This window comes from Theropithecus gelada, chromosome 20, assembly GCF_003255815.1.
Source record: "Theropithecus gelada isolate Dixy chromosome 20, Tgel_1.0, whole genome shotgun sequence".
Classification (NCBI taxonomy): Eukaryota; Metazoa; Chordata; class Mammalia; order Primates; family Cercopithecidae; genus Theropithecus; species Theropithecus gelada.
The window spans coordinates 50,295,661-50,311,734 of NC_037688.1; the positions used below are offsets into that span (position 1 = coordinate 50,295,661).

The 16,074-nt window shown below is 57.0% G+C and overlaps 2 protein-coding genes across 3 annotated transcripts; one reads left to right on the plus strand and one right to left on the minus strand.

Annotated features, from left to right (window-relative positions):
• Nucleotides 1-837: 837 nt before the first annotated feature.
• On the minus strand, nucleotides 838-5,304 carry PRSS21 (serine protease 21). The gene is made up of 5 exons (XM_025369742.1): nucleotides 5,229-5,304; nucleotides 4,600-4,879; nucleotides 3,599-3,891; nucleotides 1,447-1,601; nucleotides 838-1,190 (listed from the first exon to the last, which is right to left on the minus strand). The coding sequence occupies exons 1-5, from the start codon at nucleotides 5,290-5,292 to the stop codon at nucleotides 951-953; spliced, it is 1,032 nt and encodes a 343-aa protein (XP_025225527.1). The 5' UTR covers nucleotides 5,293-5,304; the 3' UTR covers nucleotides 838-950.
• An 8,293-nt stretch (nucleotides 5,305-13,597) lies between these two features.
• Nucleotides 13,598-15,668, plus strand: ZG16B (zymogen granule protein 16B). Of its 2 annotated transcripts, XM_025370393.1 has the most exons (4): nucleotides 13,598-13,757; nucleotides 13,844-13,922; nucleotides 14,121-14,223; nucleotides 15,180-15,668. In XM_025370393.1, the coding sequence occupies exons 2-4, from the start codon at nucleotides 13,853-13,855 to the stop codon at nucleotides 15,514-15,516; spliced, it is 510 nt and encodes a 169-aa protein (XP_025226178.1). In that variant the 5' UTR covers nucleotides 13,598-13,757; nucleotides 13,844-13,852; the 3' UTR covers nucleotides 15,517-15,668. The 2 variants fall into 2 exon arrangements, with proteins under 2 accessions (XP_025226178.1, XP_025226179.1); XM_025370394.1 differs by lacking the exon at nucleotides 13,598-13,757 and having other exon boundaries at nucleotides 13,803-13,922.
• Nucleotides 15,669-16,074: the final 406 nt, after the last annotated feature.

The following is a 16,074-nucleotide window of genomic DNA, read 5'->3' on the forward strand; positions in this document are numbered from 1 at the left end:
CAAGTTTAAAAACCTCACAGTTTGTCTAATGTAACCATTCGGGGTCTGCTTTTAACTTGGACTAGTGTAATTCCTTCATGCAATAAACTGAAAAAATAAAAATAAAAAAATAAAAACATAGCTAAGGGAGGACCATGATTTTCAAACACGGAGCCAGCTGGAGTCCCACAAGGGGAAGCATTATTGCCTACTCCCTGGGTGCCCAGAGCCTCACCTCAGGGCTGTGCCAGCTCTGGGGCATCCTATGCCCCAGGACTACTCTCAACATGGTAGGGGGTGTGGTCAAGAGAGAAACGCCCACCCTGGTGTCCTTGTCCTCAGTGGGCCAATGCTGAGGCCCCCACAGGATTACACTCCAGTTGCCTAGAATGGCACCCTCTGTGTTTGTGCAAGCTCATCAGCGTTCCCTCCCTCCCTGCCTCAGTTTCCCCACTTCCTGCAATCACCTCCCAGATAAACTACCTGCACCCATGTCCTGGTCCTAGGTCAGCCTTGGGGGAACCATGGTAAGATCAGGATGTCTGGCGTTTCTGTGCTGGATCCTTAGGGGGTGAGGGATGTCAGGATCATTTCCTCCAATGCACACACCCCCACTCCAGGCTTCTCAGCTCCTGGCACCCTGGAACTACTCCTGTTCCATTGCGGGGCATGATATGCGTCTAATTTCAGCTACTCAGGAGGGTGAGGCAGGAGGATCAAGATCAGCCTAGGAGTTCAAGACCAGCCTGAGCAACACACAATTCTTTCTGATCAAAACAGAACAGATGTGGGTGTGAGCCAGGGGCACAGACAGGCCGGCTGCACAAGAGAGAATGAGCTGTCCATGAAGCCACCGCATTTGAGGAATACTCTGCAAGGCATCAACTGGAATGTATTTATTACCAAACAAGACAGAAGAGAACCAGGGCCTGACTTAGCAGTGGCCCCAGCCTGCACGGGCTTGGGTAGGCTCAGGCTGGCCCCAGGAGTGGGAGAGCCCAGAGAAGAGGGAGAAAGAGCAGCGGCCAGGAGGGGTCTGGCTGGGACATGCCACTCTGGGCCATCAGCTTCTGGATCCACCCGAAGTGGTAGCTGACATTGGTGTAGACACCGGGCCGATTGGGCCGACCACAGCCCACTCCCCAGCTCACGACTCCAATCTGATACCACAGTCCATTCTTGTTACAGGCCAAGGGTCCACCTGAGTCACCCTGGGGAGCAGCGGGGCTGAGATCAGCCTGGGGCGGAGTGAGTGGGGCAGGGGAGAAGCCGAGAGCAGGAAGGGCTGTGGGGCTGGGTAGACTGGGTGCACATCCTTGTCCTCCCCCTGGCAGCGGCCAAGCCTCCGTTTCTCCATCTGCAGAGTGGGGCAACAGTCTCCACCTCCTGGGGTTGGCATGAGGGTCAAATAAGGCACAGGGACACAGGTTGCTTTCCTGGGCTGGGAGTGGTGGCAGGGACACTCACAAAGCAGGAATCCTTCTCGCCTTGGGCATCGCCAGCACAAACCATGTCTCCAAAGATGTCCGTGCGGAAACTGTACTTGAAGAAGAGGTAGTTGCACATAGAGTTGTTTATGATGGCGACCTGAACTTCCTGGAGGGTATAGGGAGATGGCAGTTCTGTGGGGACGATAGAGGGAAAGAGAGAGACACCAACCTGAGGCCCCTCTAGGGAGGGATGGCATAGGCTGTGGGGGTGGGGGTCCTAGGGCACCCACTGTGCCTGGCAGGTTCATCCCCATTACCCCCAGCTCCAGCCCAGACCCCAGCACAGCAGAGGCCCTCAGCAGCATCACGAAGGCCCCAGCGAGAGACAGGCTGTCAGAGCTCCCCCAGCCTCACTTTCCCTATCTGTAGAATGGCAACAATGGCCCTGCCTGCGCCCACGGAGAGATTCCTTAGCAAAAAGGAGCAGGGGGAGGGGTGAAGGCAGCTGAGATGGTGTTAAGATGAGCACCCAAAGCCAGACCTGGGGGAGAGGCAGCCTGGCTGCAGCCCTGGCCTCAGTAGCAGCTGGGTGCTTTCAGGGCCTGGGCACAAGCTTGTTGCGGCGCTCTTAGGGCCCCCCCCAGTACCCCTGGGAGGCAGCAGTCAACAGGACCCACTCCCAGATAAGGAGAGTCAGGGGGATATCACCCCGCTGACCCCCGGCAAGGCACTGGGGAAGTCTCAGAGCCTGACAGGAACCCACACCTGTCCAATTCTTGCCTCAGAGTCCCAGCCAGCACCTTGTACTGCACAGGATGACAAAAGACAACAAGGCCCAACCTGCAGGCAGCGCTTCCCATCAGCGGGGTCTCTCCTAAGCCCTTGGGACTAACAACCTGGGAACTAGCCTGTGATGTGGAACCATCATTACCCTGTTTCACAGGGGAGGAAACTGAGGCACCGTGGGATGAACAGCTTTGCCCAAGGCCTCCCAGTCAGCGCAGGGCAGAGCAAAGGTGCATACCAGGCAGGGGGCTCCAGAAGTGCCTGCCCCCCGCCTCCCCTACACTGTGAGTTGAGGCGCAGCCTGGGGTTGGTGTGACCTGTCCACTCTGGGCTGGGGAGAGAGGGTGGCAGAAGCAGCCTGGCCGTGCCCCCGGCTCACACCCACTCATCTTTGCAGCAGGGGCCCTTCTCAGGGAAGGGAAAGGATCCCTCCTCTAGAGGGAGGCGGCTCCAGTGCTGAGTTTCCCATTCCCACTTCCAACTGCCGGGGTGTGACCTGGGGACATCCCTTACCCTCTCTAAGGCAAGGGGCCCTGACTTCTCCATTTATCAGTTCTTGGCAATTTCCATAACCCTCTCAGTTTTCTCATCTGTAAAATGGGTATAAAAACGTTACCAACTTCATTCCTAGGTGAGCTCCAGGAGGAGGAGAGGCCGCGCCTGCCTCACTGCTGGGTCCCCATGCCTAGAACAGTGCCAGGCACACTGCGTGTGCTCAAGGAACCACGTTTGTTATTGTTACTACTGTTGTGGGATGATGCAGGGACAGGCCAGACAGGGGAGCAGAGGGAAGGGGATTCCTAATACAGGGAACACACCCAGTCGGGGGCTGCCAGCCCCAGGGCTCCTCCAGATGCTGGGCCCACTTCTTTCAGGGCATGTGTGTTGGGGGACATGCAGGTGCCAGGGCAGGCCCACCAGAGAATCCCAAGAGGGGTTTCCGTGGGAGCTGCGGTTGAGCATGGCTTGAAAATTTATGGGGAGAGGAATGGGCTCAGTGCTGCAGGAGAATCGGCCAGAGCTAGGGTGGGTGCAAGAGGCTTGGAGAGGCAGCCCGGGAGCCTGATGCCTGGGGCATTGGTGAGCACCGGGGGAGATGGAAAGATGCAGCAATAAATTCAAGTCTGACGTTTATGTCGCCAAGCCCTCCAGAACCCCTCCACCACCCTACCACCCACAGGCCTGTACCAAGCTGGCCTCCCTCTCACACTCTCCTTCTGGCCCCCACAGCCCCTGGAAGGGAGAGACTGGGTGTTTGGTCCCTGCCCTGGCAGGTGAGGAGAGACTGTGCACAAGAGGGGCGTAGCCTGCACTCCCAGACCAACCAAGGGGCTATTGTGCCTGTGTAGGGGAACAGGTGAACAAAGACAGTTCCTCCCTGACCTGCCTGTCCCCAGCCTCACCCTCATCCTCTTTGATGTTCCCCCAGCCGGTCACCCAGCAGTCTGTCCGGTTCTGAAACTCAAATGTGGAAGCCTGGAGACAGATGGGCTGGATGTGGTTAGTGTAGGTGACAGGTGCAGACAGCTTCACCAAGGCAATGTCATAGGGTGAATTCCCCAGGTAGCGAGGGCTCAGATAGATATTCGACACGAAGTAACGGGTGTAGTAGGCCTGCAGGCTCCAGAAGGATGGCATGGAACTCAGCTGGCCAAACTGGATCGTCCACCCAGAGGGATCACTAAGGTCACTCTCTCTGGTAGAAGAGAAGAGAGCAATCAGGGGCCCTGGACGGAGGGCTGGCTGCCTGAGCACAACTGGGGCCCAGTCCAGGAGGGGAGACTGTGGCATTGCTACTACTTGCTAACACCCAGGGTCCCCTGTAGAAATGAAAGAGCCCAGAGAGATCACAACCAAAGTCCTAGGACCTGCTCCTGGAGCAGGAGGGTGGGGTCTTGTCATCTCCCAGAGCTGTCCCAAGGACCCTTGCATTAAGCCAAGGCCTCCAGGGGCACCCCCATGCAGCCCAAGGAGGAATGGGCAGATGCACCACAGCAGTGTGGGCTTGGCAGGATGGAGTCCACATAGCGTCCGGGGCGTGCTCGCCTTGGTTCAGTGCTCCACACTGTACTGCACGTCCACCAGGAGGGGGAATGAGGGTGGGATGGATGGTGGTGAGCTTTGGGTTAAAAGAAAAAGGGAGAGAATACCCAAAAGTGTGTGGAAATGTTCTGGAAGAACATTCTGGAAGAACCTGAACAGGGTTCCCTCCCGGAGACCCAAAAGGAACTGGAATGGGTGTAACCGGCTGCAGCAGAGCCTGGGGCTCAGTAGAACACCAGGCGGCATCCACGCACCACATTCACGCCCAAGTGTGGCATCAGACCATAGGTAAAGTTAGGTGGCACTCCCTCCAGCCCTGCTCCTGCCCGTCCCCACACCCCTCAGTTCGCACCCCACTCACTCTTCAAAGCAGTGCGCCGCAGTGAGCGCCCAGCGGTGGCTGAGCAGACTCGCTCCGCACACGTGGGAATCCCACAGGCGCAGGCTCCCCTGCCATGGCCAACGCCCGAGTTCAGCGTCCAGTCCACCCACGATGCGCGTCGTGATGACCCGTTGGCCGCATGGTCCTCGGATGGTCAGTGGAACTGCTGAGCCGCGGGAGGCAGCCCCCCAAGCCCGACCTCTCCCTTTCTCCCCTTCAACCCAGCCAGGAAACCACGCTTTTACCCACCCAGTGTCCCCTCGCGTGTGTAGAGCAGGAAGTAGGTGACACTGGAGACCCTCCCACGTGCTCTGCAGGGCCTGCCCATCCCCCTCCAGCGCCCATTGGTTACTTTCCACACCAACAGAGTTCTCGATCCCGGCGGCGAGGCCGAGAGAGCAGTAGAGGCCCCCCTTCCCCTCCCCCCGCCCCCGTGCACCTCAGCCCAACGGCCCCGGCGGGCATCACGCATCCTGAGCGCCCTACCTGACGACAGATCCACCTCATCTGACTCTGCAGGAGACAAGAAGTGAGCTCCCCGCGGCCTCCACCTCCCGTCCTCCCCGTCGCCCCCCCTCCCTGTCCCGCCAGCAGCGCCCCGAGCTCACCCGGCTTCCCGAGTCCCGCCAGCGCCAGCAGCAGCGCCAGCAGCAGCGCCCCGCGCACGCCCATGGCCTCCTCTCCAGCGGCCTGGCGCCTCCTCTGCCTCCTCTCGCGCCGAGCCTGGGGCGCCCCCTGGGGGCGGGGCGGGGTGGGAGCTCTGCCCTCTACTCCCAGCTTCACACTCCTGGGCCCAAGGGCTGTTTGGGGACTCTCAGCCCTGATAGCGCCCTGGCTTTCAGCTCCTAGGGCGGATCTTCAACCACACTCCTTGATGTGGCCCAGACCCGGTGGACCCCACAGTCCCTTTCTTGTCTGCAGCCCAGGGGTCCTGGCTGCCCGCTTGGTGCCCGGTGTCCTCCACCTACCACCTCCTCCAGCACCAAGGGCCTGGCCGTGAGCCAGGAGTCCCCTTAAAGCCTGGGGGCCCCTGAGGGCCGGATGGGGCCTAGCAGCATGGCTGATCCTTCATGAGACTTTCTATTTTTTTTTTCCTTTTTTTTTTTTTTTTTTTGAGACGGAGTCTCGCTCTGTCGCCCAGACTGGAGTGCAGTGGCCGGATCTCGGCTCACTGCAAGCTCCGCCTCCTGGGTTTACGCCATTCTCCTGCCTCAGCCTCCCGAGTAGCTGGGACTACAGGCGCCCGCCACCATGCCCAGCTAGTTTTTTTGTATTTTTTAGTAGAGACGGGGTTTCACTGTGTTAGCCAGGATAGTCTCGATCTCCTGACCTCGTGATCCGCCCATCTCGGCCTCCCAAAGTGCTGGGATTACAGGCTTGAGCCACCGCGCCCGGCCCATGAGACTTTCTTGGGAAAACAGTGCTCTTGGGCCGGTTCCACCCAGAATGGGGATCCTGCCAAGTCTCTACCCAGGCCGTCCCCACTGCGGGCTCCCACTGGGCTTTCTTCACTCCTCTGAAACAAATTTTTTTGATGTTGTTGAGATGGAATTTCGCTGTTGTCGCCCAGGCTGGAATGCATTGGTGTGATCCCAGCTCACTGCAACCTCCACCTCCCAGATTCAAGCGATTCTCCTGCCTCAGCCTCCCAAGTAGCTGGGGTTACAGACACGCACCAGCACACCTGGCTCATTTTTGTATTTTTAGTAGAGACGGGGTTTCGCCATGTTAACCAGGCTGGTTTCCAACTCCTGATCTCAGGTGATCCACCCCCTCCGCCTCTCAAAGTGCTGGGATTACAGGCATGAGCCACCGCACCGGGCTGTAATTCCACTTCCGAGTATACACCCAAAAGAACTGAAAGGAAGGTCTTCAAGATATACTGGTTTTTGTTTTTTGGGGGGGTTTAGTTTTGGGGGTTTGTTTTTGAGATGGTGTCTTGCTCTGTCGCTCGGGCTAGAGTGCAGTGGCGGGATCTTGGCTCACTGCAACTTCTGCCTCTTGGGTCCATGTGATTCTCCTGTCTCAGCCTCCAGAGTAGCTGGGATTAGAGGCACCCACCACCATGCTCGGCTAATTTTTGTATTTTTAGTAGAGATGAGGTTTCGCCGTGTTGGCCAGGCTAGTCTTGAACTTCTGACCTCAGGTGATCTGCCCTCCACGGCCTCCCAAAGTGCCAGGGTGAAGGTGTGAGCCACCATGCCCGGCCTTCAAGAGATATTTGTATACCCATGTTCATAGCAGGATTATTCACAGTAGCTGACATGAAAGCAACCCGAGAATCCATTGACCAATGAACGGATCAGTGAAAATGGGAATGTACAATTACATGCCACATAATGAGGTTTTGCTCAGTGATTGACCACACAGGTACACGACAGTGGTTCCATAAGATTATAATACCATATTTCGATTGTACTTTTCTATGTTTAGATACACAAATACGTATTATTGTGTTAGAGTTGCCTACAGTGTTTAGTATGGTAACAAGCTCTGTAGCTTTGTAGTCTAAGAGCAATAGGCTAGACCGCCTACCCTGCGTGTAGCAGTCTATGCCACATAGGTATGTGGAAATGCACTCTGTGATGTTCCTGCAATGTTGACATCACCTAGCCACACTTTTCTCAGAAGGTATACTTGTTGTTAAGTAATGGATGACTTTCTGCTGAACTAGACATTTAAAATGATTAAAGTGGGCTGGGCGCTGTGGCTCTCACCTGTAATCCCAGCACTTTGGGAGGCCGAGACAGGCAGATCACAAGCTCAGGAGTTGGAGACCAGCCTGGCCAATATGGTGAAACCCCATCTCCACTAAAAATACAAAAATTAGCTGGTGGTGCTGGTGGATGCTGTAATCCCAGCTACTTGGGAGGCTGAGGCAGGAGAATCTCTTGAACCTGGGAGATGGAGGCTGCAGTGAGCCGAGATAGCGTCACTGCACTCCAGCGTGGGTGACAGAGCGAGACTCGGTCTCAAAAAATTAAAAAATAAAATGGTTAAAGTGGTTTCATGTTATGTGTATTTTATCGCAATAAAAAATAATGTTTTAAAACCTGTGAATAGGCCGGGCATGGTGGCTCACACCTACAATTCCCACCAGTTTGGGAGGCCGAGGCGGGTGGGCCCCTTGAGGTCAGGAGTTCGAGACCAGCCTGCCCAACATGGTGAAACCCCGTCTCTACTAAAAACACAAGAATTAGCTGGGTATGGTGACTGGTGCCTGTAATTCCAGCTACTCAGGAGGCTGAGGCAGGAGAATCGCTTGAACCAGGAGGTGGAGCTTGCAGAGAGCCAAGATTACACCACTGCACTCCAGCCTGGGCGACAGAGAGTTCATCTCAAAATAAACAAATAAATAAATAATAAAACCTGTGAATATACACTTCCAAATTTGTGATTTCATTGTATGCAAATTACACTTCAAAATGAGAAAAGCCCAACCCTACGACAGTCTGGTTAATGACACGCATGCGGAAGTGTCTGAGGGGAGGTGAACTGAGGTCAGCACCTGATATGTCTGAGGAAAGCAGATGAAGCGATGGGTGGACGGAGGGTCCGGGACATGGGCAAATGTAGTGACATCCACACAGGAGAATGCTGAGGACAGGAGAGGCAGGGAGTGCATGGGTGTCACTGTCACCTTTTACTCTCCAATATGTCTGAATTTGGGTGGTAAATGTAGGGGAAATGTCTGTTGGCTTTGTCCTTGGAGGACAGCTCCTCAGGGCCCATCCTCAGCTTCCGCCATCTTGGTCCGTCTGGACCGTCCATCCTCGAGTCTCAAAAATTCTAGGCCCTCCACATGGCTCACAGTGGAGGCCGCAGTCAGGAACTGGCCTCCCGGACCAGTGACGCACCCACAGGGCTACTCCCTCTGCAGCCTCCCAGGGAGGGCTCAACCACTCCTGGGAAGGAGACGAGCAACTGACTCAAACCAGTGTGAGGCTGTTCTAGTGTCTGACATCATCGAGGGCCTCATCCGGGCTGGTCCTCATGTATCAGTCCATTCTCATGCTGCTAATAAAGACATAACTGAGGGTAGGTATTTTATAAAGGAAACAGGTTTAATTGACTCACAGTTCAGCATGGCTGGGGAGGCCTCAGGAAACTTACTATCACGGCAGAAAGGGAAGCAAACACGTCCTTCTTCACATGGTGGCAGTAAGGAGAAGTGCCGGGCAAAACGGGGAACATCTCTGTATAAAACCAGCAGATGTTGTGAGAATTCACTCTCTATCACGAGAACAGCAACATGGCAGTAACTCACTGCCCACGATTGAATTACCTCTCACCAGGTCCCTCCCACAACATGTGGGAATGATGGGAACTACAATTCAAGATGAGATTTGGGCGGGGACACAGCCAAACCATATCACCTCAATAACACGGACTGGTTTCCCCAGCAGATGGCCGGCGGCCACAAACATTGTCTCGCTCCTCCCTCCCAACAGCCTCAGGCGCTGGGGTGTGCTGGGGCCTGTTTATTGACAGAGAAATCGAGGCTGAGAGTGGCTGCGTGAGGTGCAGTCAGGAACAGGGTCGGAGTGTAGCGCCGGGCCAGGCTGCTCAGGTCACTTATCACGGAATCTACCGGGGCAGGTGCGAAGGCTGAGCCGGACATCCTTCCTCCATTCACAGGACAGGGCCCGAGCAAGTCAGCTGGAGCACAGCCACGGAGGTGGACAGGGTGGGCCCCTGTGGGGCACTTCCTGGCCCCCATGAGGGGAGGTCAGGGGAGTGGGGCGAGCCCCAGGTTCTAAGCACGTGCCTGCCTCAGGAGAGATTCAGGGGGATGCTAACCAGGTGCTATGGGCTGTCTTTGTCCCCGAAAGTTCATATGTGGAAGCTCTAAGCTCTAAGCATATGTGTCAGAGGTAGGACCTTTGAAGGTGATGAGGTTGAGATGAGGCCATGAGCACAGGACCCCCAGCGATGGGTTAGGGCCCTTATAAGAAAAGGAGACCAGGACTCTCTTCTTCACCCCTCCCCAAAGAAGAGGACACGGGCCGGGCGCGGTGGCTCAAGCCTGTAATCCCAGCACTTTGGGAGGCCGAGACGGGCGGATCACGAGGTCAGGAGATCGAGACCATCCTGGCTAACACGGTGAAACCCCGTCTCTATTAAGAAATACAAAAAACTAGCCGGGCGAGGTGGCGGGCGCCTGTAGTCCCAGCTACTCGGGAGGCTGAGGCAGGAGAATGGCGTGAACCCGGGAGGCGGAGCTTGCAGTGAGCTGAGATCCGGCCACTGCAGTCCAGCCTGGGTGACAGAGCGAGACTCCGTCTCAAAAAAAAAAAAAAAAAAAAAAAAAGAAGAGGACACGGTGAGAAGATGGGGGTCTGCATGCCAGAAAGGAACCCTCACCAGCAGCTGCATCGCTCAGCACTTTGATCCTGGACTTCCAGCCTCCAGAACTGTGAGAAACAAACGTCTCTTGTCTACCAGCCCCCTACGGCGTGGGATTTGTGTTACAGCAGCCTGAGCTGACCCAGACGCCAAGGAGCAACACACGCACCAGGGCAGGCTGCAGAAACCAGAACCCGGGAATCCCGCCTCCATCGACTTGAAACTTGGGAATAGTGCATTCTATTTTCAACACTAGTGGAAGGTGAATTATATGAAAGATTAGGCAAAATGTGTGGTTATGTGTCCTGGTTTTCCATTAAAAATATTGAGTTTCTCTGGGGAAAGTGCAGATAAAACGCTTAGCACAGAGTGTGGCACCAACAGGAACTCAGTGAGGGCGCAGGCGGGCGTGCGGGAGCTTCGGGTTTCAGGAGCACAAGGCTGCAGTGCCTTCCCTCAGGGCCTCCTTCTCCAGCAGCAGACGCTCAAGGACAAGTCACAGGCACAGCCCTGTGTCGCCCTGCTGGGGTTGGGGCAAAGACCCCTGGGCTTCTGATGCTGCCCCTCCCCCAGCCAGCAGGACCTTCCCTCTGGTTCCTGAGCCCCAGGGATCCGCTGAGGCCCTAGGAGGTGTCAGCTCCTGGTTTTGCCCAGGGTCTCAGTCAGATCAGTCCTACCCGGAGATCTGAGCCAGGGACTCAGGTTCTTGCCTCCGGTGAGGCTGGGGGCTTCCTGCAGAGGCTCAGCCTGGCCCAGGGGCTGCAGGGAGGTCCTGGCTGCTGCATGGGTTGCAGATGGAGACCCTCTTGTCTGCTGTGCCTCAGGCTGCAGAGCCACAGAGGGGTCTTCCCAAGTCCCACACCTGAAGGGCAGGGAGGCCAGGGACTTGTGGCCCTAACCCGACTCCTGGCACACAAGGACCAGCCGGCCCAGGGCCACCTCTGCAGGCAGGAGAAGGCCTCATTGTTCCCCTCTCCTGGCAGAATGAGGACTGGGTGTGCCCGGGGCAGGAATAAATGCTCAGTAAATCCCTCTCTTGGGAGCCCTGATCCCAAGGGACAAAGGGCCTGTGTTGAGTCTCCCTGTACGCAGGCTCAGGGCCAGCACTTGGTCCAGGGCAGATGGAGGGTGGGAGAGGGGTGCCTCCCACTAGGTGGGCTTCTTCCCCAGGTCAGGCATGCAGGTGAAGAGGGGTGTCGTGTGTGCATGCCCCCCGCGTGCAGGAGAGGCTGGGCGGTGTGTGTCTGGGTGCATGTGTATGCATGCATCTTCAAGTGCACGTGTATGAATGAGCATGTGTGATCCCCATGTTCGTACCATCTTAACCTCCCCTCCAGTGTATACTGTCTCTGCCTCCTAGTCCCCCCAACCCCAGCTGGTGCTTCTGGAGTCCTGGCGCAGATGACTCTCCTTCTGGGCACCAAACCCTGTCAGCCTGGAGTTAGGAAGAAGGCCTCTGAACTGCCAGCAAAACATGGAAAGGTGCCCTCAGGCTGGGCTGGGGCAAGAACACAGCCCCTTTGTGCCACCTCTGAGCTCCTGTCTCCAAGAGCTGTGCTGGCCAAGGGCTTGGCCTCTTCCACCTCCACCTCCCTGAAGGAGGTTCCTCCTGAGAGGGGCTCCTCTTACCCTCCCCCAGCCTGGGGTCTGCTTCCCTCGAAATCAGAGGAGCGCTTGAGGGGGTGCAGAGAGGTGCAACTGGGGCCTCACCTTGAAACACTAGTCAGTAGGAACCCAGCCCTGATCAGCCTCTCCAGGGAGATGGTACAGGCGCCAGAGCAAGGGCCAGGTGCCAAGGTTAATGTGCTGCTCTGCTCCTGCCCCGTCAGGGCTGGGGGGTCACGGGGAGCCCCCTTCCTGACTGTGCCATCCAGCACCAGGTACAGGGCTATGGTGGTTCTTTGGGAATAGGTATTGACCAGGGGTGGGTGGACATTTTGTGTGAAGGGCCAGATAGTAGAATTTAGGTTCAGGGGCTGCAGGTCTCTGTCACAGCCATGTGAGCTTCTGTGCAAGCATGAAGGCAGACACAGGCCACATGCCAATGAGTGCACGGCGGCTGTGGGCCAATGATGCTTGACTTATGAACTGGGGCGTGGGAATTTCAAATAATTTTCATGGACCACAAGACATCGTTCTTTAGAATGTTTCCTAAGAATGTTAACATGTAGGAGACATTCTTTGCTCATGGGCTGGGCAGAGGTGCCCAGGTGGTGGTTGGCTGGGCCGTATATCGCCACCCCTGGCGCAGGCCCTGGTTCAAGTCATTAAAGTCCCGCCCCTCTTGCAGCCCCTGCCCACCCTCATCCCGTTGAGACCAGCGTCCCCGTTCCTGGCGAGCCAGCACTTCCAGAGTCATTCTGTGCATACGCAAAGCCCTTCTCCACACCGCTCTGCCTGGGAAGCATGTGGGGTCCAGATACATTGGCCTTCCACCCTGTTTCCCTGGGGGATGGGTGTGCAGTGGGAGGGTCCCCCACCCTCTCCACCCAAGTTTTCCAAAGCCAGGGATCCACCACCGGGGCTCGCAGCATCTGCAGGTGGACGCGCCTGTGATTTCTCAGCTTTTGCTCTCTCCAAAGATTAACGTTGTACAGTCTCCCCCAAGGCATAAAGTCTAAGGGTCAGGGAAACTGGCCCCGGGGGGAGGATCTCAGCTCCTCACAGCACCCTCAGGGGAGGTTCTGCTGTTATCCACACAGAACAGAGGCCCAGAGAGGTGAAGCAAGCGCCTGCAGATCCCAGCCCAGCTACATAAGGAAGCCGGGCTGGACCCGCCTCTGGCTCGAGGGTCCTGTGTTGGTGATCATGGCTCTGTGGCTGTTCCGAGTGGTCATGGGCCCTGCGGAGCTTCAGTCCCTGGAACACACACGAAAGGTGTCCTGAGGACACGCATGGAACTGCGTTTGAGCTGCAATCTGTCCCCTGATTGCAGGGCATCTGACAGCCTTTGTCTCTTCTCCCCTGATCCTTATCCGACACCCCACCTCTTCTGCAGACTCCAGCTCACTCCCAATGCCCTGGGTCCTTCAGGGTCCTTGGGACGAGACATCTCCAAACACCAGCCTGGGGGGTCGCCCTCCCCAGGCCCTCTGCCTCCCATCGTGGCAAGGACTGCACCTTTGGTGTCCTTCCCTCCCATGATCTCTGAGCCCCTGAACACTGGCTCATACCCGCTCCACCCAGATGCAGCACAGAGGAGAAACCCAGGCAGCCTCCAAGGGCAGTGCCTTGAGGGCCAGTGCCTGGGGCACCTGTTGCACAGGGCACAGGACACAAAGGGCTGGGTGGTCCATTCAAGCTCTCTTGGGGCCCGCATCGAGCTCAGCCTGGGTCCTAGGAAGCCTGCCAGGCACCAGGTGCTGCCTGAGTCTGAAGGAGGCCCTGACTCCAGGTCGCCCACGGTGGCAGTGGGCCCCACGGAGCTTCTGTGGACCCTTGACCTGTTACCCTTGGGTGGAAGCCAATAAGCCAGCCTCTCCCCAACTCTGCCATCCAGGTCGGCACCAGTGTTGACTGAGAGAGCCCAGAGGTGATCGTGAAGTGCCTGTCACTGTCCCCAGCTCTGTTTGTGTAGGCTGCAGAGCCAAGACAGCAAATGCCACACGTCCGGGAGCCTCCCCAAGGCCGGCCCTGGGCCTTCCCCCAGGAAGAGCCCCACGGCCAGCTCCTTCCTGTACCCCTGGTGGCCCCTTGCTCCTTCCTTCTGGATGGGGGCCCAGAGGGCCCAGGAGAGTATAAAGGCGATGTGAAGGGTGCCCGACACAATCAGACACCCAGTCACAGGCGAGGTAAGGTGCTTGGCTCCATGGGTGGGGCCCAGCGAGGCCACACTGGCCCTTGCTTTGGAGTCAGGAGGCCTCTCTTCTTCCCACAGAGCCCTGGGATGCGCCGGCCAGAGGCCATGCTGCTGCTGCTCACGCTTGCCCTCCTGGGGGGCCCCACCTGGGCAGGGAGTAAGTCGGTGGAGTCTGCCCTCAACCTCCCCTGCCTCCCTCCAGGAGAGCCAGGGCCTCACCCGGCCCTTGTCCCAGACTAACTCTGGTCACAGAACCATCCTGTCTGCCTGGAGGGGCGGGGTCCCCTGTTCTGGCAGAGGTTGCCCCCATATCACTGCGTGGGGATTTTCTTCCCTTTTGTTCTCTTTTCTGCAGAGATGTACGGCCCTGGAGGAGGCAAGTATTTCACCACCACTGAAGATTACGACCATGAAATTACAGGGCTGCGGGTGTCTGTGGGTCTTCTCCTGGTGAAAAGGTGAGTGAGGCCATGTCCCCACCCATCCCACAGTTTCAGGAACTCGGGGCAGCCGGTAGGCACCTGTAGCCACTTTTCCCACGCATGCCTGGCTCCCACCGATGCTTCATGGCTTGAGCAGAGGTCAGACCGTCCTCCCTACCTTCTCCCTTCAACCCAAGCTCAACTCAACCAAAAATGACCTCTCCGTCCCCACGCCTGATAGGAAAGTCAGGGAGAAGTCTGTCCGATTACTGTCAAAGAAGACAGGAGGTAAGGGTCAGAGTGGACCACTGACTGAACATGAGTCAGCAGAAGTGTTAGAGGCAGAAATCCAGGACCATTTCCTTCATATCGAGGTGTCTCTGCTGGAGGTCTGGGATGGATTTTTGCCCTGCACTTAGGAGTTCTGCGGTCCTGGGAGAGGGGAGAGAAGCCCAGCAGCAGAGGAGACTGTGTGAGCATGGCGAGCTGGAGGGGTGCGTCCTAGGAGAGCAGCAGAGTGAGGGAGGGATGCAGATAAGCCCCGTCGGGGAAGTGCTGGCGAGTGTGGGAAGTCACCTGCCCCTCAGTCTGTGAGCTGCTCTGCTCAGAGTGACTAAGGCTTGGGAGGTCCAGGCTCGGCCAGAGGCAGCTCATATGTGGGCCACAGTGACGGCAGCTGGTGCCTTCTGCAGTCACGTGGACCAGGCACTTCGCGGAGCTCTCCTCGCCTGGACCTCAGTGACTCCTCCCAAAAATCACATCCACTTTGCAGATGGGGAAACTAAGTCCGAAGAGGCTGAGTAATGAGCTCAAGATCACAGGGCCTGAAAGTGGTAGAACCAGGGTTGGTGACCAGTGAGTTTGTGTCAGGGACCCGAATTCTGATGGCGCTGGACTCTCTGCATCCTGGGAAGGAGGGTGGGGGTGCTGAGGACCCGGGATGTGCTGGGCCATCCCAGATCTGGGCGTCCAAAGCTTTGCCTCTCCCCCAGTGTCCAGGTGAAACTTGGAGACACCTGGGACGTGAAACAGGGCGCCTCAGGTGGGAATACCCAGGAAGTCACCCTGCAGCCAGGCGAATACATCACAAAAGTCTTTGTCGCCTTCCAAGCTTTCCTCCGGGGTATGGTCCTGTACACCAGCAAGGACCGCACTTTCTATTTTGGGAAGCTCGATGGCCAGATCTTCTCTGCCTACCCCAGCCAAGAGGGGCAGGTGCTGGTGGGCATCTATGGCCAATATGGACTCCTCGGCATCAAGAGCATTGGCTTTGAATGGAATTACCCACTAGAGGAGCCGACCACTGAACCGCCAGTTACTGTCACATGACCATCAAAGGCACCCTCGGGTCTCTAGGGTGGGGTACGGGGCCATCCGAGCTGAGGCCATCTGGATGGTGGTGGCTGACGGTACTGGAGTAACTGAGTCGGGACGCTGAACCTGAATCCACCAATAAATAAAGCTTCTGCAGAATCAGTGCATCCAGGATTGGTCCTTGCATCTGGGGTACAACCAAACCCTCCCCTGCTCCTTGGAGACAAAGGCCGCAGTGCTGGGGCCCAGTGAACTGAGATGAGGGATAGGGCAAAGGTGACTCTGCCGAGGACAGAAAGAGAGCAGCACCACCCCCTCAGGGGTGCTGTGGGTCTCTGTGCCAGTCCCACAATCTTTGAAGAGTCAGGCTTCAAGGCCACCACTCCCCACTGTCCCTCACCCCAGGCCTATCCAGCGGGCCTCTTCTGGCCACTCAGTCCCAGGCTTCTCTGAGTGTTCAAGGGGTCTCAGGGAAGCCACTCACTCATCCATTCACTCAGTAAATGTTTGCCAAGGCCTTGTCCTCACCAGGCTCTCCTGGCACTGGGGGGTATAAAGAAGAGGCCAGGTTTC